Raw genomic sequence first — 25,980 nt, 5'->3', positions numbered from 1 at the left:
AATCCAATAGATTTTGTTTAAACTTCTCCTGCTTACTTGTTTTTAGGGTCTTTTGTATTTTTTCCACCTCTTTTTAAGGAGGTAATTCCCTTTTTGAAAGTTGGGATCAGTTTTAAAAGGTTCTAATAGTTGTACACGTGTATCGATCTCTTTTTTAATTTCGTCAAGCTGTAACTGTTCTTCATCTACTATCATTTGTAAGATGGTAAGTCCACGTTCTAGACAACTTTTCTTCCACTGTTCCAAAAATCGGGGAGTAAGTAAATGCCCTGCGGGGATAACTCTTTCTCTCAGACCCCTAGGTATTACTTTATTATCGATATGGGATTTCAGGGAAGAGATGTCCCACTTTCTGTTGAGGAACTTAATAGTTAATTTCTTATGATTTTTCAGCAATTTCCTCAGGCATTCATCGCCTTCATTATTTACTGGCTGGCTACGAGAAAATGCCGATTCAATTTCCAAATCAATTTCCTCATCAATAAGGTAGGCCATCTCCTATAGACAGTCCCTACGTTTCTATCAAAAAAAATTTTTTGTATCCTTTATGAAGAATACCTTTGGGGACCTTTGTCCCTATCTTTTTTGAATATATATGCTTTTGTATTCAGAGGATCGCCACCCGGTGGCCTTTGGTCCACACACAGGGAATGGCTCTTTTCGAAGTTTACAATAACAGGTTTAGTGCTCGATGCGGTGGGTCACTACCCACCTCACCGAGACCTGCCTATAGGACTCCCTTCTAGATGAGCTTGGTCTCCAGGTTTCCGTCATTTTTCATATATGTGCTAAATTGGGATTATACTTCCCTTCAGGACCCAAGCTCTCTAAAATAAAAAATAAATTATAATATTATATTCATACCCATAAACTCCTCTATTCCTTATTTTAATTCCCCATTGTCTTGTGTCTTTTATCATTTATTGCCGCCCCCCCATTCCTATCCCTTTTCCTTCCCCCGCCCTCCCCTTTGACCACCCCCCCTCCCCCTCCCCTCTCTAATAGTATACATTATTTGCACTCCATCTTTTGAGGTTTGGTAATTATTAAAAGAAAAAAAAATTTTTTTGATAGAAACGTAGGGATTGTCTATAGGAGATGGCCTACATTATTGATGAGGAAATTGATTTGTAAATTGAATCAGCATTTTCTCGTAGCCAGCCAGTAAATAATGAAGGCGATGAATGCCTGAGGAAATTGCTGAAAAATCATAAGAAATTAACTATTAAGTTCCTCAACAGAAAGTGGGACATCTCTTCCTGAAATCCCATATCGATAATAAAGTAATAGGGGTCTGAGAGAAAGAGTTATCCCCGCAGAGCATTTACTCACTGCCCGATTTTTGGAACAGTGGAAGAAAAGTTGTCTAGAACGTGGACTTACCATCTTACAAATGATAGTAGATGAAGAACAGCTAAAGCTTGATGAAATTAAAAAAGAGATCGATACAAGTGTACAACTACTAGAACCTTTTAAAACTGATCCCAACTTTCAAAAAGGGAATGACCTCCTGAAAAAAGAGGTGGAAAAAATACAAAAGACCCTAAAAACAAGTAAGCAGGAGAAGTTTAAACAAAATCTATTGGACTGGGAAAGTGGGGACATGTTTGACCCCACAAAACCCAGAGGTAGAAGTAGGTCCCACAAAAATAGGAAAAACAAATCTAGCAACACTCGTGAAACTACCTCCTCTACAGATAGTGAAACCGATTACCAGAATAAATCTGTCACTTTTTTAGAGAAGGAAGAGGACAGCAAAGGCCTTCCTGTCCCCTCAATAAGTGGGCCAAAACAGGTTCTCTGGGGGAGATCAGCCACCAGACCCTCAACTACACAGCAAGGAAAAGGAAAAGAAACAGGACCAAACAAAAGAAAGCTGAGATCACGACAGAGATGATCTTAGATGGAACACATGACCCCAAAATTGATGTAGTTTCCGAATGTAGTCAGGATATGAAGGTAGTAAACCTTTCAGACTTTCCCCTTAATCAGCATCACATTTCCCTATTGCAAAAGGGTTTATCATTTTCCCCAAAAGCGACCATGAGTGAATTTGAGGTATTTAAGGATGTTAGCCTCTTTTTAAGGAAGGTAATATTCAGGTACCGGCATACTGACCGTAAGGACATGACAGAAATTACAACTGACCTTGGTAAAGAGGAACGTGAGTCTTTGGATGCCCTGGTGGCCCTCCTACAGGAGAATCCCGACATTGACTCTGATACAGAATTACCTACCCAGTTACAAACTGATCCACGTATATCAAATATGACCATTAGATCACTCAAAATGCCCCCACTTTCTAAACATAAATGGATCAGCCTGTTCTTAGAACAGGTCAAAAAGGACCTCTCCAAAGTAGATTGGCAAAGAAGAGGTCTGGAATATCTAACTAAAGAAGAGAGAAGGGCCTGTAAGGAATTGGAAGAAGCCACTGATATTATAATCAAAAGTAGTGATAAGGGGGGCAACACGGTCCTTCTATCACAGACCCTATATGAAGGAGAAACTTTACGTCTTTTACAAGACGAAAGTACATATCAGAGGCTTACTTCCAATCCTTTCCAGGAGATAGTGATGGATCTGAATTGTAAATTGAGATATGCTTTGGAGGAACAACTTGTTACCAAAAAAGAATATGACTGACTGTGCAGGAGTTCCCATATCCCGACTTTTTATATGATCCCAAAGCTTCATAAATCCATGTCCAAACCGCCAGGGCGACCAATTGTGTCGGCCATAAAAGGTCGCCTAGAAAGAGTGGGGAAGTATGTGGACACTCTGATAAAAGAACTAGTACAGAACCTACCCTTCATTGTTCAAGACACCCCTGATGTCCTTCAGAAACTGGAGAACTTCACTCTCCCACCCCAGGCCCTATTGGTGGGAATAGATGTGGAGTCGTTATATACTTTGATTCCACATCAATGGGGACTTAGGGCTGTTTATCATTTTTTGGAAACAAAATTTCCATTACTTGCTCCACAAAACGAATTTATTGTGGATATCCTCCAATTCATGCTTGAACATAACTGTTTTCAATTTTTGGGGATAAACTACTGACAGATAAGAGGCACGGCAATGGGAGCCCCCTGAGCTCCCTCTTATACGTGTCTGCACCTGGGTCTCTGGGAGGGGGAATCTTGTTTACTCCTCGTCGATGTACCTCAGCCACTGTTTGTAGTGGCTGAGGTACATCAATGATGTGTTTATGGTATGGGGGGCACACCCCAAGATCTGATTCTCTTCATTGATGAACTTAACGACAATGACCGCAACATCCGACTTACCTCTTCCTATGACTTGATGAAACTGCCGTTTCTGGACCTTACCATATGTGTGGAGGACGGTAGAATCAAGACGAAAACTTTTAGGAAGGAAACAGCGGCCAACACACTTCTGTTGGCCTCTAGCCACCATCCAAAATCCCTAGTACAAGGAATTCCCGTCGTCAGTTTCTACATATAAAGCGAAACTGTTCTGATTTGGAGAATTTCAAGAATGAGTCACGGGAACTATATGGAAGGTTCCGTGACAGTGGCTACTCACATACCTCTATCAGAAGAGCCAAAAAGAGAGCCTTCCAGACAGCAAGGGGTGAACTTTTGTCAGGAAAGGTCCCCTCCGCTGGTAATATCGATCATTTGGCATGCAGTACTGAGGTCCACCAGCAGGTGTCTCCTGGCAGTTTGGAGCTGTCAGAAGAGCTTTTTCCTGCTGGTATTCTGTCACCTTTGGGCCGCAGTACTGGCGTCCACCAGCGGAGGAATCCTGGCAGTATGGAGCAGGTATTCCCCTCTGCAGACAGGTGTCACCTGAGCTTAATTAGCAGCTGCAGTATAAATACCCGGCAAGTGCACACTCATCTTGCCCTGGTATTGTCCTTGAGCCCTGACCTGCAGTAGTTCCTCTGATCCTGAAACCTGATTCCTGATTCCTGAACCTGAACCCTGATTCCTGGAACCTGTTGATCCTGTTTCCTGTCTGTTACCTGAACTCTGGACCCTGAGCCTTGTATCTTACCCATCCCTCCTGTGATCCATCCATCCTCTCTTTGTCCTGTTTGTTTCCCTTCCCCAGCTGCTGACCTCCTGTTGACGACCCTGGCCTGGCTCTGTTTACGATCTCGGTATTTCCCCTACTTGTATATACTTGTTCTGTTATTATTATTATTTGTGGGGTTCTGTTTTGTATTGGTTGTGGTGCACTGAGTGATATTGGAGGTGGTTGTGTTATATTTATTCATTTATCTTTAATAAATCATTTATATTTTCACTTATACACGTCTGGGTTTCCTCTGTTGCAGTCCACACAGTTCTGGTCTTATTTGGTACATGACAGAATACCAGGGCCATCCCTGACCAGAAGTGGCTGCACAGAGGAACCATCTTGGTTCTGCTGGCTTTGCTGGAATGAATCCCAATGTGATCCCATATTATGCTCTGCTGGCGTCAGAAAGTGGCGAGTATCTCCGCCAGTCACTAAAAGAGTGGACCAATGACCAGCTACTTGAGCTCATCCGTTTGGCTCACTCCCTGGTTGACCAGGGCTGTATGTTGTTTGGGGATGTGCAGCCTTTCATCCAAATATATGCTGAGCTAGCCCTGTCCTGTGTTCCTAAGACCAGTGATGATTTTTCTCCCCCTTTCAGTGCTGATCAGGTGGAGTCTCTGGTGTGGCTGTTAGAGGATGATTCCGCATGCTTTTTTTGAGCGCTATTCCATCTGTTCTCAGCAGAAGCTTTTGGAGTGTATTCACTTAGTACAGACCCTTGTTAGACAGGCAGCATGTGATCCGTCCTTTGTCCAACCCATACTCTCAGCATGGTCTGATATGTTACAACCAGCCCCAACTAATCCACAACAAACCACCTCTTCCATCAGACACCTACCTGCCCACAAATCTGTCTCCCCATCACCCACGTCAAACTCAGTTGCAACTCAGTATACATTGCTCCCAACCAGATACTCATATCCGGTCTCTGCTCCCTGTACCTATCCTGTACCAACCAAGACGATCCTGCCAGTAACCCAATCTGCCTCCGCACCAGCTAATCCAATCCAGATCGACGTCCCAGTGCTTGCAACCCAGTCTGACGTCCCAGTGCTTGCAACCCAGTCTGACGTCCCAGTGCTTGCTATCCAGTCTGACGTCCCAATGCTTGCTATCCAGTCTGATGTCCCAGTGCCTGTTACCCAATCCGATATCCTGATGTCCGCTTTCCAGCCTGATGTCCTGGTACCCGCCTTCCAGCCTGAAGTGCCAGTGTTCCAGCCTGAGGGGCCAGTTTTCCAGCTGGAGGTGTTCCAGCCTGAGGTGCCAGTATTCCAGCCTGAGGTGCCAGTGTTCCAGCCTCAGGTGTTCCAGCTGGAGGTGCCAGTGTTCCAGCCGGAGGTGTTCCAGCCTGAGGGGCCAGTGTTCCAGCCAGAGGTGTTCCAGCCTGAGGGGCCAGTGTTCCAGCCAGAGGTGTTCCAGCCTGAGGGGCCAGTGTTCCAGCCAGAGGTGTTCCAGCCTGAGGGGCCAGTGTTCCAGCTGGAGGTGTTCCAGCCTGAGGTGCCAGTATTCCAGCCTGAGGTGCCAGTGTTCCAGCCTGAGGTGCCAGTGTTCCAGCTGGAGGTGTTCCAGCTGGAGGGGCCAGTGTTCCAGCCAGAGGTGTTCCAGCCTGAGGGGCCAGTGTTCCAGCCGGAGGTGTTCCAGCCTGAGGGGCCAGTGTTCCAGCCAGAGGTGTTCCAGCCTGAGGGGCCAGTGTTCCAGATGGAGGGGTTCCAGCCTGAGGGGCCAGTGTTCCAGCCTGAGGGGCCAGTGGCTACTTTCCAGCCTGATGTGCCCACTCTCCAGCCTGATGTACCCGCCTTCCAGCCTGTGCCACTGTCTGCTGCTCAGCCTGATGACCCAAAGCTTGCTGCCCAGCCTGATGACCCGGAGCTTGCTGCCCAGCCTGTGCCCATGCCTGCTGCCCAGCTTGAAGTGCCCGTGCCTGCTGCCCAGCCTGATGTGCCTGCTGCCCTGCTTGATGTGCCTGCTGCCCAGCTTGAAGTGCCCGTGCCTGCTGCCCAGCTTGAAGTGTCCGTGCCTGCTGCCAAGCTTGATGTGCCTGCTGCCCCACTTGATGTGCCTGCTGCCCAGCTTGAAGTGCCCGTGCCTGCTGCCCCGCTTGATGTGCCTGCTGCCCAGCTTGAAGTGCCCATGCCTGCTGCCCAGCTTGAAGTGCCCGTGCCTGCTGCCCAGCTTGAAGTGCCCGTGCACTGCTGCCCAGCTTGGAGTGTTTCTGTCCGCTGCCCAGCCTGGTGTGTTCCTATCCACTGCCCAGCCTGGTGTGTTCCTGTCCACTGCCCAGCCTGGTGTGTTCCTGCCCACTGCCCAGCTTGGTGTGTTCCTGCTCGCTGTACAGCCTGATGTGTTCCTGCCCGCTGCCCAGCCTGGTGTGTTCCTGTCCGCTGCCCAGCCTGGTGTGTTCCTGCCTGCTGCCCAGCCTGGTGTTTTCCTGCCTGCTCCCCAGCCCTGTGTGTTCCTGTCCACTGCCCAGTCTGGTGTGTTCCTGCCCGCTGCCCAGCCTGGTGTGTTCCTGCCCACTGCCCAGCTTGGTGTGTTCCTGCCTGCTGCCCAGCCTGATGTGTTCCTGTCCGTTGCCCAACCTGATGTATTTCTGTCTGCTACCCAGCCTGATGTGCCACTGCCCATGCTTGAAGTGCCCGCTGCCCAGCTTGAAGTGCCCGCTGCCCGGCTGGACACCATAGACTTTCCCCAGCAACGGCTAGTTGGAGCGTCTGGAGGTCACTCCTTCCAGAGGGGGTACTGTCAGGAAAGGTCCCCTCCGCTGGTAATATCGATCATTTGGCGTGCAGTACTGAGGTCCACCAGCAGGTGTCTCCTGGCAGTTTGGAGCTGTCAGAAGAGCTTTTTCCTGCTGGTATTCTGTCACCTTTGGGCCGCAGTACTGGTGTCAACCAGCGGAGGAATCCTGGCAGTATGGAGCAGGTATTCCCCTCTGCAGACAGGTGTCACTGACCTTAATTAGCAGCTGCAGTATAAATACCCGGCAAGTGCACACTCATCTTGCCCTGGTATTGTCCTTGAGCCCTGACCTGCATCCTGCTCCTCTGATCCTGAAACCTGATTCCTGAACCTGAAGCCTGATTCCTGGAACCTGTTGATCCTGTTTCCTGTCTGTTACCTGAACCCTGGACACTGAGCCTTGTATCTTACCCGTCCCTCCTGTGATCCATCCATCCTCTCTTTGTCCTGTTTGTTTCCCTTCCCCAGCTGCTGACCTCCTGTTGACGACCCTGGCCTGACTCTGTTTACGATCTTGGTATTTCCCTTACTTGTATATACTTGTTCTGTTATTATTATTTGTGGGGTTCTGTTTTGTATTGGCTGTGGTGCACGGAGTGATATTGGAGGTGGTTGTGTTATATTTATTAATTTATCTTTAATAAATCATTTATATTTTCACTTATACATGTCTGGGTTTCCTCTGTTGCAGTCCACACAGTTCTGGTCTTATCTGGTACATGACAACTTTTCACTAAAAATAGAGTACAAACCCACAACACGGGCCAAAACAATCATCAAAAAAATATGAAATCCACTCCACTAAGAATAATTACCCATTATGGAGCACAATGGGACCAAATCAAAAATATTCTCAACCAACATTGGCACATCTTAGCGGATGCTCCAATCCTTGGTAACTTTGTGGGTGATAGACCACTCCTCACGGCCAAAAGGGCACCAAACCTAAAAGACAGGTTGGTACACTCTGAATACCAAAGACCTAAAAAACGTAACTGGCTTACTGACCTTGCGCCAATGAAAGGCATGTTTGCATGTGGCAAATGCCATATTTGCAAATATGTAGACAAAACTGACACTTTTGCTGATTCAGAAGGTAAAAAATGTTATAAAATAAACAACTTTATCAACTGCTCTACGGAGCGTGTTATCTTTATGCTCACCTACCCTTGTGGCTTAAATTATGTGGGAAAAACAAAGAGACAGCTTAAAATAAGAATAGGTGAGCATATACAGAGCATAATTAAAAAGGAGGACGATAGTCCATTATCTTTACATTTTCTTAAATTTCATGGTGGTAAACCATCTGGCCTTAAGTGTAAAGGGATTTATAAACTTAATTTGTCCCCAAGAAGAGGCGACTTCGATAAAATACTGTACCAGAAGGAAAAGATGTGGATATTTAACCTGAGAAGCATGCAGCCTTCAGGGTTAAACAATGAGCTTAATCTGTCGGTTTTCTTGGAGCAGCAACAACTGACCCTTTTTCAAACTAAAATTATCCAAGTGGCCATCTCGCTTCATAAACATCCTTTCCCTTTGAAGGGGTGTGGAACTTGTATTTACCAATAGTACAATCTATTGGAACCTATAACTGTACCAATATGGCATGACTAAAATAACTACTATATGAGGGGATTCTCTGTACCTAATTTCTTGGCAATAGGTGAATGCACGGGGTGAAAGTCTATTGTATTGTATGTATGTGGTGAGACTGGATATTCACTTACCGCAGTCTAAATAAGGTGTTAACTTTGATATCCATTTAATCAATTAAGTCCCTGACATTTAAGGATACACCTTTACTAACTGCGCATGCTCCGAAGAAGCTTGGGTTACAAGCGAAACATGTAAGCAAGTAAGACATACTCACATGTCTCCAGCGATGTGAACACCGATCTGTCCATCCACCTGGCGAACCCAGATCACCCATCTGAATCTCAGCTTAGCACAAACCATCCAGCACTCAGCAACCTTTTCTTGAGCCACTTGTTGGTGTGATTAGGATAACTTGGTAAGCATCTGCATGATATATATTATTCTTTAAAAGATGAACCGAGACTACTCAATGGGGAGCAACTCTAAGGAAGGTCTGTGAAGGACTATTACCCATTTTGTCTTTTCAAATGGAAGGAAGATCCAGCTAATATCTCCAATGAGTATATCCGGTGACTTATGAGTCTCTGTCGCTGAGCAGCTGGTCCATTTGTATGAATATAGGGGATACAGACAAACGGATCAAGACATCAGAAAGGTGAGCTATACTGGGTTAACCCCCTGCCTTAATACCGTTACTGTTTCCTTTGACCGATGTTATCCCTCATTAATCAATTGTGATCCATACTTACATAGAAATCAATGACATGCGCTTCTCAAACTGTGCGATTTTGAAATCCATATGCATTGCTGCTTTACAAGTCTAAGTGGAAGTTATTTGCTGAACATCCCTTGACCGATGTTATCCCTGATTAATCAATTGTGATCCATACTTACAAAGCAACCAATGACCTGCGCTTTTCAAACTGTGTGATTTTGAAATCCATATGCATTGCTGCTTTACAAGTCTGAGTGGAAGTTACTTGTTGAACATCCTTCGACCGATGTCATCCCTGATTAATCAATTGTGATCCATACTTACATAGCAAACCAATGACTTGTGCTTTTCAAACTGTGCGATTTTGAAGTCTATATGCATTGCTGCTTTACAAGTCTGAGTGGAAGTTACTTGCTGAGCGGAACACACGAACTCTCTATACATAATCACCGCTGGCTAATCTCATCTATATCACAGTGACTTTTGTCTCTATTGAGTTACCAGGCCAATCTGCGGTAAATATACAACAAATTAAATTGAATCGTGTGTGTGAGATGGGTGACTGATGTGTATGGCTGGATTTGTTATGGACACACCGGTGTTCCATTAAGACTTTCTTGTCTTCATTTTAATTAAATGTGTTTGGAGGAGGGTTTTGGGGACTTTTTCACTATTTTAGACAAGTATTTTTGCAAGTATTTATTTGTGTTTGTATAATAAAATTAAAGTTAAATTAGTCCTTTACACTTTTTGTATCCTTTATGAAGAATACCTTTGGGGATCTTTGTCCCTATCTTTTTTGAATGTAAAAGAACCATCACCGTTAGGGTTACCTGACACCATATGTGTACTGGATTCACCACCATGCCTGGATCTGCTTAAACCCCTTTTGGATGACTTTTCATGGGAACCACCACCCTGAGAGTTCCTTTTCGTTTTGCTCGATTTTTTTAACCTAGAAGATTGATAGGAAGAGGCAGAAAGCGATGAAACAGAAGATGCATCTGAAAGATAGGGATCTACATTTTTGGATTTGTTATAGTGATTTGGTGGAAAAGACTTCTTGGGACGCATTTGAGTCCAATTGAAGGCTCTCCCCTCTCTAAAGGCCATTATGTCTCTTTGCATCTTTTTCTCTTTTTTCAATCAAGATTTGGCGATTAAAGCTTTCTAAGTGCTCACTCAATTCTTTATCCATTTGAGAGTACGCTCAATGGTCCTTATGTTGGGAGAGCGATTCATAGATAGAATTCTTATCACAATCAATCTCTTTAGGTTTATTGGCATATTCATCCCTCAGAAGCAGCATCATGCTAGCAAGTTTGCTTCCCATGCCTTTCCTAAAGGAAGGACTTATGTTCTCCAAAGTGGGAAAAATTTGGGGGCGTAGTATTCCAAGGGGGGCCAAATTCGTGTCTATATATTGCTCAAAGGAATGGACATGCCAATAAAGAGAAGACTTTTTCTCCAATAATTTCCTAAGACTAAAAAAGAAGGTGGACAAATCCATGTCCTTCTTCTCCTTAAGTGAGAAATCCTTGAAAAACCCTGTCATAAGGGTTTCCCAGTTTTGACCAGCATAATTAGCCATGGTCTATTGAATAAATAGTAGAAAAATCAAAAATGAAATTTATTTCCAAACCATTTAGTCAGAGGTATGAGGAATGGGTATTTACTACCCTGTAGAAATGGACGAAAAGTGGATAAGACTAATTGGATGGGAAAGACGAGGTTCAGGTCCACATCTCTTGTACAACATGTAAAAGAAAAGTTCCTCAAAAAATATATATGCGATTATATATATATATATATATATATATATATATATATATATATATATCGCACAATAGAGGGTATCTTAATAATTTTGTACAATAAATGGATTGAATTTTTCCCATTGGTCTTTGGAGTGGTATTTAAAGTATCACATAGGGACACTTTATTCATGTCTCCGCACAGCAGTGCAGTGATCTGCTGTGTGGTGAGGAAAAATGCAGACATGCAAATTACCGTACATCATACCAATGCTGTGGTATAAATAGGGCACATAGAAAACTAATTTTTCTTACTTGCCCTAGCGGTAACCTGAATTTGCAGTGTAAGGGGGAAAAAGGTAGCCCACTATACACAGTGTGAATGTATCCTCACACCTTTAAAAATCACAAATGTAGATTTAACATGGCCATATATGTTAGCTGTATAGAAATTTGAGTTTTTTTATGGGTCTATCTAAATAGAACAGTAAATAAACTTCCTTATGACCCATAATCAATGCAAAATGCATTGAGGCTAGTTGAGCGACGCTGACGTCACATCCTGCTCCTGGACCGCCACAAAATCGAGGCTTGCAACACACACCGGCTTCCCGAGACGGAGCGGCGAGCACAGGCTATATTTGGAATGCTGGATAGACTCAGTGCCGGTCTAAAGGCACAAATGCACGTCAGTGAACATTTGTCAAATCTTTTTTAAACGAAATAAAGTAAGGGATATTGCACAATGATGGCTGTTTGTTTTGCATGAGCATCAAGGAATATTAAATGGTAGAGACATATGGTGGAGATATAAGAATAGTGCTGCATCTGCTGGATTTGGTGCATCTGCATAGAGAACCAACTGAACCAGGCATTGTTGAGGCTCTTTGATTACTGTTTTCTGGTGAGTGCAAACTCTAGGAAGGTGGTGGTGAATCACAAGCTTTGGACTGCTCAAACACGAATTTATATTTGGACACGTGAGATTATATTTTGTGAAGAAATATCATTGGAACTTTTGTGCACTCAATCATGTTTTGTTTAAATCACTATTATAAGTTGATATAAGTGATTGAGCATTATTGCACAGATTTGGGTTGGCGGAGCTTCCTATTTATACCTATATACCTTACACCACAATTAGTGGGGAAATTGTAGTTGCAGCCTACCTTGTATCTATAATATTGATATTGTTTTTGCACTGGTGACACTTATTGCACAGTAAATAAACTATAGCATCACAAGTCACTCACGCAGTAGGAAAATATTTATTAGGCTATCATAATAAATACAATTTTGGCAAGTGCATAAGCAAAAAAAATTGTAAACAAACAATTTCGATAACAGTGTGAGAATTGTTTTTGAATATATTTGCCCATAGGTCTATGTACTTTAATAATCAAATTGTAAACAATGTGACTTGTGAAAGCTGCACTTTATCTCATTATATAGCTACAACATACAGAATAAATATTTTAAAAACAGCTGAATTCAAAGGGTCATTTTCCTTAAAATAAGATTTTCAGCAACACTCCTTGTGTGTCAGTAAGCAGGTACATGTCCAAGGGCACACCTGTTGCTCTGACTGACTGGATAAATGGACAAGAATGGTCACACTGCTGCCCTTGGGTTGGTTACTGAGAAAAGCCAAATTTCTTGCAAATTCATACTGTCTCTAGAACTTTCCATGCGTAGGACTATCATGTTAATTGATCTTGAGAGTGGCAACAGAATAGATGGCCAAGACCTTACCAAGCTGGCCAGCACTGAAACCATAGGCTGAATTAGCACATGTGAATATGAATGACACCTTTGCACATTATTTCACAGCGAATCTTCAGTGCTGACTGGTACTAACAAGGAGAAAAATATTTACCAGTTTTGAAAAGCACTGTACAGTAACTACTAAATGTATTAAAGCAAATAAAATATTTAATGGCAACCTGTCTTAAAGTGGAACTGAACCTTCCTCTCCATCACAGCCAAGGAAGCTGCCATCCTAGTCATCTCCTAACATAAACGTCATTATGACACACTATTCATTATCATAGCAGCTATTCAGGGCCACCAGATATTGATCTGTAGTTACCATAGGGCTGCATATATGATAAGTAATGACAGCAGCCATTTGATGACATAGTTCAGTTGAGAGCAAAAGCAGTTATGCATGTGCAACTGGTTTGGGAAACCATTAAATCAATGAGTTTAGTTATGCTTTAAAGCAGAACTTTACTCATAACAACTTGATAAAAAATAATGTTCTTTAGCAAGCATTCCACAATAATAATTATGTTAGTGTGTGCTGTAAATTGCCATCAGCATTGATCCGGTTTCTTCTTGCCGGAGGCTGTCATTTTGCTGAAGCCCAGAGCCCCTGAGCAGCAGTAAATCTTTAGAGCAGATCGGCCTCTAGTGGCTTGGTTTTTTGGCAAAATGCAGAGCAGGCTGGGACAGTGTATTACTGGATTTTAACACTTTCATGCCTAAGCCCATTTCTGACATTTGGTGTTTACAAGTTAAAATCCATACTATTACCAGTTTAGAGTTACAGAGGAGGTCTAGTGCTAGAATTATTGCTCTCGCTGATGATTGCGGTGATACCTCACATGTGTGATTTGAACACTGTTTACATATGCAGGCACGACCTCCGTATGAGTTTTCTTTGCTGCGTGAGCTCGCATGGATGGGGGCGCTTTAAAAAAAAAAAAATTCTTATTTATTTTTATATTATTAAATTGTGTTTTTGAAAAAATAATAAATTTGATCACTTTTATTGCTGTCACAAGGAATGTAAACATCCCTTGTGACAGTAAAAGGTGGTGACGGGTACTCTTTTTGGAGGGATCGGGGGTCTAAAAGACCTCCAATCCCTCCTTTGCACTTCAAAGTATTCAGGTCGCCAAAAACGGCGATTCTGAATACTGTATTTTTTTTAAATCCGGTGCCATTGGCAGCTGAGTAAACAGGAAGTGATGTTGTGACGTAGCTTCCGTGTTTACATACAGGAGACTGGAACGAAGCCATTTCCGGCTTCGTTCCAGTCTGTCTCTAGGTGCCGGAAGTGGCACATCACAGATCGGGTCTCCCGGTGGGACGGGAGGCCCGGTAAGAGCGGCGGGAAAGGGGATGCCCACTCCCGCTCCTCTGGGATAACAAACAAGCGTTTTTTAGCCGCATTGGTTGTTAACCCTGGAAAGCCGATCGCCCGCTCTAAGAAACGGTATCAGGATGATGCCTGCAGCTGCGGGCATCATCCCGGGATAACCCCTGAAAGCCGAGGCCGCATATATGCGTACGTATGTAAACCTCCCGCTAACATTTGTACCTATAGGTAAGACTAGAATAAGGCTTACGTACAGGTACTGTAAATATTTCCTAAAAGTGCACCGTTTAGGAGAAATTTACTGTATTCTCGCCGATGATGTCAATGGCGCCTGTGCTCTGAAGAAACGGCCATCAGTGCCGCCTCCCTGGTAGGAAGACAGGCGAAGATGGATGCAGCCTGCAGCGGAGACGTTGCGGGCTTCGTTTGCAGGTAAGTGTCACATAATGTGCTAGTATGCATCTATGTGATGCATACCAGCACATTATGCCTTTACTTTGAAGGGGAGGGAAAAGAAAACATTTTTTACAAGTTTACACTTCCTCTTTAAACAGTATAGGCACTTATTTTTCAAGTTTTACATGGCTATAATTGCAAAAGGGGCAAGCATGAAGTGATCTAACAGGACTTAATTTTCTGACTAAAGTTCCACTTTAAGAGATGTACATGAGCTGGCATTCTGAGCCCATTTTGAAAACTGTAGTTGTGTGACTATTGTGCTGATCCTCCTGCTTCAGTATGTGGTGAGTCATTGGGCTCAAGTACTAAGCATGCAGATGGAAACTTCTAACTTGACCTACTGCATTTTGTTCCTGTTCATTGACTAAGTAACAAAAGTGGATGATTACCACAATAGTCATGTAAACTATAATTTTTAGAAAGGGCTTATGAATGACACTGGAGGATATTTCTCTCATGGCAGGTTCTTTTAAAAATGAACTTCAGGAATTATCTCTATTGCATTCTTACATTGATACAGCGTGGCACAATGTACGTATGTATAACTAAAACCAGATGGGTCATTGAGGAATTTGAAAGTCACTGTAGTAGTTACGACTACTACCACAAATCTTCTGGGTCCTGCTTGGGTTTTGTGCATACGGCTTCCCCTCTGCACACTGATCACAGAAAGGGGTTGCTCGCTTGCCACTGCCACCATTCATAGAATGCCTTGCATTACTTTTTTTTTTTTTCAATAAACACAAAGCGTTCTCCGTTTTGACGAGGTGGAGATCGTGACATTATCACCCCTCCTATCCAACTCGTCTAATCAGAGAATGCCAAGCTGGACCAAGTTTGTAATACCAATAATTCCTGGAGTTCAGCTTCAACATAAAAGAGCACTTGTTGGACTGATCAGAAATCAGTGCTGAGAATAACATTCAATTAACTGAAACAAGCATACAACAAAAAATATCACACACAGAGACAGGTAATTTATCTTAAAGTGCTGCATGACAATTTAATGAGAACATGGATGTTATATATCCTGTGAGGAAGACAGGAGTCAAAAACCTAATGTAAATTCCTTTTCTTCATAAAATAGTAGAAAAGCTCTTGCATGAAAGCCATGGATAGTGGCCTCAATATGTTAATTACCTGTTATGATGACTTGTAATACACAAAAAGGAGTATACATACATTAGCTTCTCCAGAGAGAAAGCTACCATAAAGGTTCTGACAGTTTTTTTTTTCCTAATAGAAGTACAGTTCCTGTACTGGCTTTCCTTGGAGAAAACTGAAAAAATATGAGGTCTTTAGCGGTAAGTTTCTGAGTTTTCTCAATGATGTCTCATTAGAAACTTTTTTTGTTTTTCATATATCATTTTAAGGAAGCTACGTAAAAATATAGAAAGATGTATACCTAACCCAAAGTCCTAAAAATTCAAAATAAAACATCCTTTACTCATGGTATAGATTTGCAAATATAGAAATAATCGGATAACTAAAAGGTACCACATCCATATATTACCATCTACCAAAAAACTTTCTGTAAACTTTACTGGTACCAGAGAGAAACGGTCACAAACGTATTTTTAAAAAATGGTATAGGTTATAAATACTGAAATATTTTTCACATGTAGCTTATATCAACAGTGCTTGAAAGCTTACTGAACATCAAAACTTCAACTTGGCACCAAAATCACATGTCAATGCAGTTTGGACATTTGTCTGGTTTATTACTGTTAGACATATTATTATCAAAAATGACATGTATTACTATTATTGCAGTAAGAACTTAGGTTGATTTACACAGTACATAAACTGAACCATTTGCAAAAAATACCTAAATGCTCACCTAGTATGTTTTCATACATATCATCATTTTAATATTGTGACTCATGCAGAAATAAAAATTATGCAGCAGCCAGCCCTGAAGGGAACATACTTAAAGGAAGCCACAAGAGCTAAAAGGGCTAGTGACAGAGTAGGGTGAAACGGTAAAAAAAAAAAATGGCTTTTCTGTGGTGCATATGTGCCTTGTACCCTCCCCTAAAGCTCTGGGTGAAAGTTCAAACGAAAAAAAAAAATACTTTGGAGGGGAAGTTAGATAATATGCTAAACTTCCCATGGTTCCTTTGGTCAGGGCAGTCTATTCCTCCTTCAAATAATTCAAAGTGTGGTTAAAAGCATGGTGTAAAGCTGAAGGTTTTGGCTTGCTTAGCTATAATGTGGTCTGATTTAAAGATGTGCAAAATAGTTGTCTGCAACTGTTAGTGGGGTATTGTGCCACTTAGTACAGAATTCGGTTGCTTTTTGAGTATTTAAATTAAGAAATGGGGGCAGAAAATGTCTGTCCCTGGCAGGTGAGCAACGGGGAGAGTTTGCATTTCTAAAAAAAATGTCTGTTAAGGTGGTTAATGCAAAAAAAGATAATGGTACAAAAAGAAATCAAAAACTGATAGTATCTTTTATGTCAAGTTCACTAAAGTCGGCCATGGGTGATTCTATTTTCTTTCCATGGGCTGTAGGAAAGAAAATTGCATAATTCCCCCATCATGCCTGGTGGGGGGGGGGGGCCTGGGGAGCCATCCCTGCCTGGAGAACACAGTGATTAGTGCTAGCACCTACAGCCGCTGCCAATAATTGCATCCTAAAAATCAGATACAATGCTGGTTGTACCTAAGGCAATCGATGGGTACAATCAGCTTGCCTATAGAGATTCAAACCATCTAGGGCCAGCTCAATGCCTGTAGTTTAAGGTAAGCTTTGAAAACTGACAGTTCTTGTCCAGGCAGAACTTGAACAATGTTGCAATTACAGACAAATGATTCTAGGATTCAAAAAAACTGGGAAAAACAACACCAGGGTACACACTATGCAGGAAAGACAGAAAAGGGAAGAGGGGGGTCAAGATGTCATTCATGTAAAGACTAGCATGACGATCTACGGTAATTCAAAAAACTACTTGAAACCCTCTGGGTCTGCCTACCTACAACCCAGTCGGAACTGTCCTCAAATAGGGTAAAGCATACAGACCCATGGGACAGTCTGAGGTTAATGAAATCCTGTTAATTCAATAGATATCTCAAATAATAAAGGAAGAGGTTTTAATTACAGATGACTTCAACATGTCGGACATTAACTGGGATTTTCCAAGTGTGTATACAAGCAGGAGAAGTGATATGTTGAAGGCACTGAAAGGGTTTTCTTTCTAAAACAGTTAGCAAAATGCCTAATCGGAGATTATATTCATGATTTGAAAGTGACAAAAGGGGATCAGTGCCTGATGTCGAGGTGGAAAAAAAATATGGGTTCAATAATAACGGCATAAAAAAAGTTGTACGAGGTAAGATGTAACCCCTGGGTGGTTCAGATATATAGTTGGATAAAAAAATAGATATCATAGTTTGGTTATAAATGGGGTTAAATCCAGAGACCAGTTACTAGTGGTGTACCACAAGGTTCTGTACTAGAGCCTGTTTGTAAGTTATATAACTGAACATTTGGCAGGTAAGGTATGCCTTTTAGCCAATGGCATACACGTAGGTAATAAGGTAGAAATTTATGGAGTAGTTTGAAACATGGACAATGGTTTAGCATGCATTGCTGGGAAATTGTTCAATGCAGTGGAAACTGCAATTAAATGTTTATAAGTGTAAAATGATGCACATAGGGAAAAATAATAATTTCCAATTACAATACTGGGGTATAGTGTTGGTCAAAGCTACAGAAGAAAAAGGGCGATTGCTCATTTCAGATAGCCAGACAGTGGGGAATTTGGTGAGAATCCATTTAAAATACTGTGTCCAGTTCTAGAGCCATCACTTATATATATTGATAAGACAGGGTGAGTTTAGATATGGGCAAATAAAAAGGAATGAACAGGTGCATGCAGGATGCTGCTCTGCGGGGGAGCGTCTCCATGCATTACAAAACTGTTCCTCATTCCTACCACTAGATTATCTTACCAGGTGGTGTTGGAGAGGAATATGGACATAGTTCATGAGTGGAAGGATTGGCGTAAATAAGCTCACAAATTCACAAAGGTATTCTTAATGTTGCCTTGATTGAAGCAGGATAAAGTACATACCAGATGGTAATTAGTACCGGAGTGCCTGTCTAAAATGTATCCGGGATCATCTGCCTCCTGTTTCAGGGGTTGTGGCCAGACAGGCACACCACTGCATGTGTGGTGGGTGTGCCCCAGGGTTCGCTGCTTTTGGATGAGGGTTCACTTATTTGTATTCTCTATATCACCAAAGACGCAAGCATTGCCCTCCTAAATAACCAGTCGAAAATGTCCCACGACATACCCAGACTTTAAAAAATTTTATGTTCCTACCGGCCAAAATCGCTATCGTGACTGCATGAAAAAGCCATTTTATAGATATGTGGATCATGCTGAATGAAAAAAATGTGAGTGTCCTGCAAGACAAACAACCCCTTTTTGATAAAATATGGTCCCCCTGTCTTGCTTACTTACAGGTCCCTGATGTACGGAGTTGAATTCACATATGATTGACGGAGGATCCCCAGACGGATTCACCCTTCTCTCTCCCCCCTCCTCTTTTTTCCCCTCTTTTCCTCTACATTTTCTCTCGTTTTTCGTTTCTTGACAATCTTGGCATCATGTCTTCACAGTTTTCCTGTCCCCTATCTTACCTAGATACTTTGGTGCATACTTAAGGGAATGGAGTCCCCGATGTGGGACGGCTATGGTGTCCGGTAGTGGACAGAGCCTTAGATCAGACATTATAGGACTGTGGCTCTCTCACTACCTAGACCAATCTACAGCGGCTAAGTTTTAATGTTGTTATAATCCCAGGGTTCTTCTGTTTGCAGAAATATGATCCCCTAGGTGGTCAGCTGGATGGCTATCCCTTAGAGGTCATGATGTCTTTGCACTTTGAGTTTTATGGCCAGCCATTTGCTCTTCCTTTCCATACAAGTTTATGTGTGCTCTTCCTTTCCATACAAGTTTATGTGCTCCCATGGTGCATCATAGAAAGCACAACCTGACTGTTACAGCTTTCTTCCATCCCTCCCCTCCTACTTATGTATCACTTTTGTTACAAGTACAGAGCACGCTAGGATTGTTTGCTGCTCTGATAAATGATGTTTTCTCTTTGTTTTGAAAATAATTAATAAAAACAATTGAAACAGAAAAAAACGAATCTGAAATGTTTAAAAAAAAAAAAAGAGGAGACTCAATAGACCATGTGTTTTTTCCACCATTGATTTCCTATGTTTCTATGCATCTTTAAATTTTAGTCCGAAATAGCAGCTTCCACAGTTCCATCCTGATGAGTTAGAGATATTTAAAATATGTCATACACCTGGAAAAAGATAGCAAATTACAGGGTTGAAAAAACTGGATATTTCCTATGCAGAAGACATATTTGCCTTTCAGCTTTGATGGTTAAGACCAAACTAAACTAACTTGTAGTGTTTTGACTAAGAGTCAAAACACTACAAATGACCCCAAAAAAACGGGCTAATCAACATTTCAAAACACAAGCCAAGATGGAATAGTCTACAACTCGATGATGATGTCAGCGTGTGCACGTATTGTGTGAAATGGAAATATTCTGTCCCAGGGTTCCCTATGACTGTAGCAGACATTTAGGTTTTTGGGTTTTAACAGCTTGAACCATGAAAAACCTAATTTACAATTTGCCTAATACAAACTGGTAACATAGACTTAACATATGAAGCTAGAATTGGTGGAAATGTGTATCTGCACACAACCGGATCCCATTTAAAGAACAGCTCTAACTCATTGAAAAAAAAAAAAAACACTTTTCAAACAATTAGGTACTAAAATCACCAACATAACTGTTTCACCTATTTCCCTGTGTTAGAAGAAATGAACAGCACAGCTTAAAGATAGCTTAAAATATTGCTTTGCATCCAGGGAAATTGGCTTTTTGCCCTTGTTTAAACATACTAAGCTTGACATCCTGAGTAGGAGATCCACACACATGAAAGAAATTCTGCCTCCACATTTCCCTGCATGGGATAAGATACCTTAGAAAAAAAACATCATACAAAAAAGCACTCATAACATTAATGACGCAGTGTATCATGTGAACATTTTAGACACACCTAGTGTTTTGCAGAGTTATTCCTTTGAAAGGCACTATTGGCAGCCTCCTCTCCTCCATTTCTCAGTCTGAAAAGGCTGATAACAAAAGAACACATCTGGCTGCCGCTGCATGTTTCTGCATATTTACTTTTCTTATGTTGTTGACTGTAGTGGCTCTTTAGCTTAACCACCTCCTTACTGTTGTAGTAAGAAGGTTGCTAAGGGGAGTGGTTATTTAACCTAATAGATCATTTGAAGAGATTTTTTGTTTATCTAAGAGCGCTTACCCATGCACACACAATGCCATGGTTCCCGCTCTCAATAGACAGCAAAGAGCAAAGACAAAATGCACAGAGCCTATGGGAGAATCTGTGCATTGTGATCACTCTGATAGCGAATTATAGTGATCACAAATGTAAAAAATAGTACTTTTTGCACTGGAGCATCCGCCCCTTCCTCTCACAACAGCAAAAGGGAAGGAAGATTTCATGAATTACTCCATGCATCAAATCTTCCAGGGTGCAGCAGAAAAGACTAATTGTGGGGTTAGAGGGCAACAACCACCAATAATAGGGGAGGGGGGGTGAAGGGTTTTAAAATACCACTGACCAACAATAGTTGTAAGATCGTTTTGGGGGGGATGTAAAATGCCACTAACCACCAACATTGTTTTGGGGGGATAAGGGAGGAGGTTACGTTTCTACTGACTGCCAACAATGGGGGGGGGGTTTACAATCCTACTGACCCGCAATTATTGTGGGAATGTTTTGGGAAGTTCTAAGGTTTCACTGACCACCAATGACTGAGGGATTGTTTTTGGGGTGTTTTAAATTGTTTTGGGTATATCCATTTAGACATAGCACACAAAATGGAAGACTTGCACTTGGCTGCAGTGGGTGACTTTTAAAGGCTAAGTGCACCTTAACCACCTCAATACCAATATCTCTTAATTTCTAAAAAGAATTGTGGCAAAAATAAGATCACCTTGGGCTGTCTACTTTCTAAAAAGGAGTCTTATGGAAGGGGTGGGGTGGAGTTTGTACTGTCCTGCATTTTTTTTATTTGTTGTATAAAGAAAGGGAACTGTTTTTTTCTTTTCACAATATGTTTTCTTTTATATAGTAAAAAAACAAGTGAATAATGCTGCCAAAAGAAAGCTCAGTCTCAAAAAAATAGTATAAAATTATTTTGGTTACAGTGTTGCTTGTCTGAGTAGTTGTCAAACTTTTACAGCACTGAAAACTGAAAAAATGGCCTGGTAATAAAATAGGTGTAACATGCCGGTACTTTAGGTGATTACGATTTTGAATCATTGAGTTGTACCATATGCTAGCTATAGGACAAGAACCTGAAACGAATTTTCTTCACAGGACTAAATAATTATTTATGAATCATCAAAAAACAGATGGCCACTACAACAGATGACCTTTTGTTTAGTTCCCTTGCTTATCTCCTAGCATGTACAGTGCATTCTCTAGCTTCACTATTTAGCAAGTCACTGCTCATGACCTGCCAATGAAGTGACAGATGGGACTAACAGCCAAAAGACTAGCATTTTCTACAACAAAATCAGCATTGCCACGCTCCTGTATTTATACTTTGTCAGGTTTACATTACATACACTGAAAATTTGCTTCATTTGATGTTAAGGTCGTTTTGTACCTTTAGCTATGAGCTGGGTGATTATGAGCGGAGGGAGACTCCAAAGCCATGGCTGGGTTCCTTCAGAGCTGCTTAATGTGACAATACAATCGAAAAGGATATGAACTACAGAAAAGAGGGAGAGATGAGGGCACTCTGGTGAGGCTGGGTATCCGATCCTCTGTAGCAGTGGAGTGATGGCACTGAAGGCAGCACTTTGAAGAGAAGAAGCAGAATACCTTTATACTACATAGTTCCACTAGTCAAAGTCTCTCAGCAAGTGAAGAAACTTCTACTTTATGGCTTAAGGTGAAAGGATTGTGTAATTTTACTGAAATGATAGACTCCTAGGTGATTGTACGTTTCCACATTTTTGTACTCTGATCACACTGGGCTGGAAAAAGAAATACATTGACGACGTACAAACATAAAAAAAAAAAAATCAAGACATGCAAACTCTCACCATTCAAACCTAAATCTATCAATAAAACAAAACAAATGTCTTCACAGCATATGTATGTGTTATATATGATTCACAAAAATCCCCAAAACGACCAGTGCGTATCTACTTCCACCTGTACTGAAGAATATTGTGACACTTTACTGTGCAGAGATTTTTTTTTTTGTCAGAATAATCTGAAGCCCCTTACTGATAAGTAAAATACATGGGTCACCATTGCTGAAGTCTTCTAGCCTGGTACAAATATGCAACTCGTGATATCTGACTTTACTGGCTGCATGTTTGCTCCAGACCAGTGACTAAACAACTGTTAAGGCCAGAGTCAGGCAGTCAACAATGGTTTTTCAGAAAGAAGTCAGCAAAAGCTTCTTTTTATTTCTATCAGAACATGTTTCCTTTATACTGGACGGTTGTTCCGTGATCATCTGAAGTATACTTTTAGCATCAAAAAAAATTTGTTGATAAAAATAAAATATACATTTGGTGATAACAATGACTGTTTTCCTAAATCACACAGAATAACCTGAAAACCTTTGCATTTCTCTATTGCATATTTCCTCTGAGTGGCAAAAACAAAGCAAGATTGTAGAAGAGCTTTTCAGTATCCTTTTAGTCTCTTGGACGGACAGCTGATGGGTCAGTTACAGTTCTTTCTTATCATGTTCCTCTTCTTTAATGTTCTGTAGAAAAAAATACATAAATCATCTTAGTTGTTCAATAAAGACCCATTCACAACACTCATATAATGAGTAGGTGGAAAAGTTGGCCAAGCTCCCTCATCCCACATACCTATCCAACCCCTTGTGGACTCGTTTGCACCTTCTACCACCTGCCATGGAGCCCTGGCTGAGAAACTCTACTTTATAAATTTGAGTTTGAAAGTGGGCACATTGATTTCTGAAAGTTGTATGAGAAAAATGCCCAAAGTTGTTACAAACCTATCATGAGTTTATCACATAGCCAAAAAACAAGTGAGGTCAAACACAACAGAAAAAATAGGAGTTTTGATAGAGCTTACCTGTAAAATCCTTTTCTTGGGAGTACATCATGGGACACAGAGCCTTCATTACTTAGTTGGTTAGAGAGTCACCTTCGGTGATTGGACACTGGTTAACTCCAATTAAGGAGAGTTCCTCCTCTATATAACCCCTCCCATATGGGGAGCACCTCAGTTTTGTAGCAAAGCAATAAGTTTCCACGTAAAAACCTGTAGGGGGTCGGGAGCTCTGTGTCCCGTGATGTACTCCCAAGAAAAGGATTTTACAGGTAAGCTGTATTAAAAATCCTATTTTCTTGTTCATACATCACAGGACACAGAGCCTTCATTACTTAGTGGGATGTCCTAAAGCAATGCCCAAATTGAGGGGAGGGAGACACAGATCAGAAACATAGACCGCAAACAGACCAGAGGAACTAAACTGCAGCCTGCAGTACACTGCGCCCGAAGGCGGCATCCTCTTGCCCTCTTACAGCCACCTGATAAAATCTAGTGAATGTATGGACCGAAGACCAGGTCGCAGCCTTGCAGATCTGAGCCATGGAGACCTGGTGATGCACTGCCCAAGAGGCACTAATAGCCCTAGTAGAGTGCGCTTTACCCTGAAAAGGAGGCGTCTTCCCCTTTACACCATAAGCCTGTAAAATACCTTGTCGAATCCATCTAGAAATAGTGAATTTCGCTGCTGCCTGGCCTTTCTTGGGGCCTTCTGGCAGGATAAATAAACAATCAGTCTTTTGTATCTAAGCGGTTGCCTGCAGATAGATGCTGACTGCTCTTACAACATTCAGAGTGTGTAACGATTCTTCTCCTGCGGACTGCGCATCTGGAAAAAAGGATGGTAGGACCACATCTTGATTCCAATGGAATCCTGAAACCACCTTAGGTAAAAAGGTCGGGTGAGGACGCAGCACCACCCTGTCTTCGTGAATAATTAAATATGGCTCTTTACAAAAAGAGCTGCCAACTCTGTTACCCTCCTAGCAGAGGATATGGCTACCAGAAAGACCAACTTCTTTGTTAAAAGAATTAAAGAAGCATGGTGCAATGATTCAAAAGGTTGTTCCTGTAAAGTGGACAAAACCAAATTCAGATCCCATGGGCACACAGGAGGTTTGAATGGCGGATTTGAGCGCATCATCCCCTGAACAAAGGCCCGGACTAGGGAATTTGAAGCAAATGGCTTCTGAAAAAATACTGACAAGGCTGAGATTTGGACCTTGATAGTACTCAAAGCCAACTTAATTTATATGCCTAACTGAAGAAAGGCAAGGATCCTGCTAATGACATACTTTCTAGGATGCCACCCCCTGGGTTCACACCAGGAAGCATATGCTTTCCAAATTCTATAGTAAATGAGCCTGGAGGCCGGCTTCCTGGCATTAACCAGAGTGGAAAAGACTGAACGAGAGCCCACGACCTCTTAGAATGTGGGTCTCAGGAGCCAAACCGTCAATTCAGACTTTGTAAGGCAGGATGGAATATTGGACCTTGTGAGAGTAGATCTGGACACAGTGGAAGAACCCAAGGCTTCCCTACTGCGATCTTTATGATCTCTGCATACCAAGCTTGTTTGGGCCAAGTCGGAGCCACTAAAATGACCGACTTCGCTTCCCTCTTGACCCTCCCAAGAAACCGCGGAAGTAGCGGAATTGGAGAGAGCATAGATCAGAGTGTACTGATCCCATGGAACCGTTAAGGCATCTGACCCTTGAGCAAGCAGATCCTTTGTTCTTGACACAAAGCTGTCCAGTTTCCTGTTGAATCTGGACGCGAACAACAGGTCTACAACCGGGGAACCCCCACTTTTGACATATGGTTTGAAATATGTCAGGGTGCAGAGACCATTCTCCTGGACACAGCTGCTGGCGGCTTAGAAAATCTGCCTGACAATTTTCCACCCCTGGAATAAAGACCGCAGATAGGCAAGGAACATGCCTTTCTGCCCACAAAAGAATGCGATTCACCTCTTTTTGGGCATCCAGACTTCTGGTGCCTCCTTGGTGATTGATGTAAGCCATTGCTGTGGCATTGTCGGATTGTATCCGGACAGGATGACCCTGTAGTCTGAAAGACCAGACCTTGAGGGCTAGATAAATTGCCCGAATTTCCAGAATGTTGATGGGCAAGAGCTTTTCGGTTGCGGACCATCTTCCCTGGATGCACCCTTTCTCCAGAACTGCTCCCCAACCAATTAGTCTGGCATCTGTGGTTACGATCCTCCATGCTAGTGGAAGAAAGGATCTTCCTTTTAGGAGATTCTCAGTCCGTAACCACCAATTGAGGCTCTGGCGTACCCCTGGGGATAGGCACATTGGAAGATCCAAGGCTTGAACCCTCTTGTTCCAGGCCGAGAGGATGCTTCTTTGTAAAGGCCTTGAGTTAAA

At 42.1% G+C, this 25,980-nt stretch overlaps 1 protein-coding gene across 1 annotated transcript in view; it reads right to left on the bottom strand.

Moving 5' to 3' along the window:
* Nucleotides 1–12,112: 12,112 nt before the first annotated feature.
* The window catches only part of BCAP29 (B cell receptor associated protein 29), a 130,302-nt gene continuing 116,434 nt past the window's right edge, over nucleotides 12,113–25,980 (bottom strand). Inside the window, exon 8 of the mRNA XM_073619670.1 lies at nucleotides 12,113–23,276. Within this exon, the coding sequence (XP_073475771.1) occupies nucleotides 23,238–23,276 (39 nt within the window). The 3' untranslated portion in view covers nucleotides 12,113–23,237. The remainder of the gene's footprint in view (nucleotides 23,277–25,980) is intronic.

This window comes from Aquarana catesbeiana, linkage group LG03 (assembly GCF_042186555.1).
Source record: "Aquarana catesbeiana isolate 2022-GZ linkage group LG03, ASM4218655v1, whole genome shotgun sequence".
In the NCBI taxonomy this organism is placed as follows: Eukaryota; Metazoa; Chordata; class Amphibia; order Anura; family Ranidae; genus Aquarana; species Aquarana catesbeiana.
This window is presented reverse-complemented; position numbering and strand designations above follow the sequence as displayed.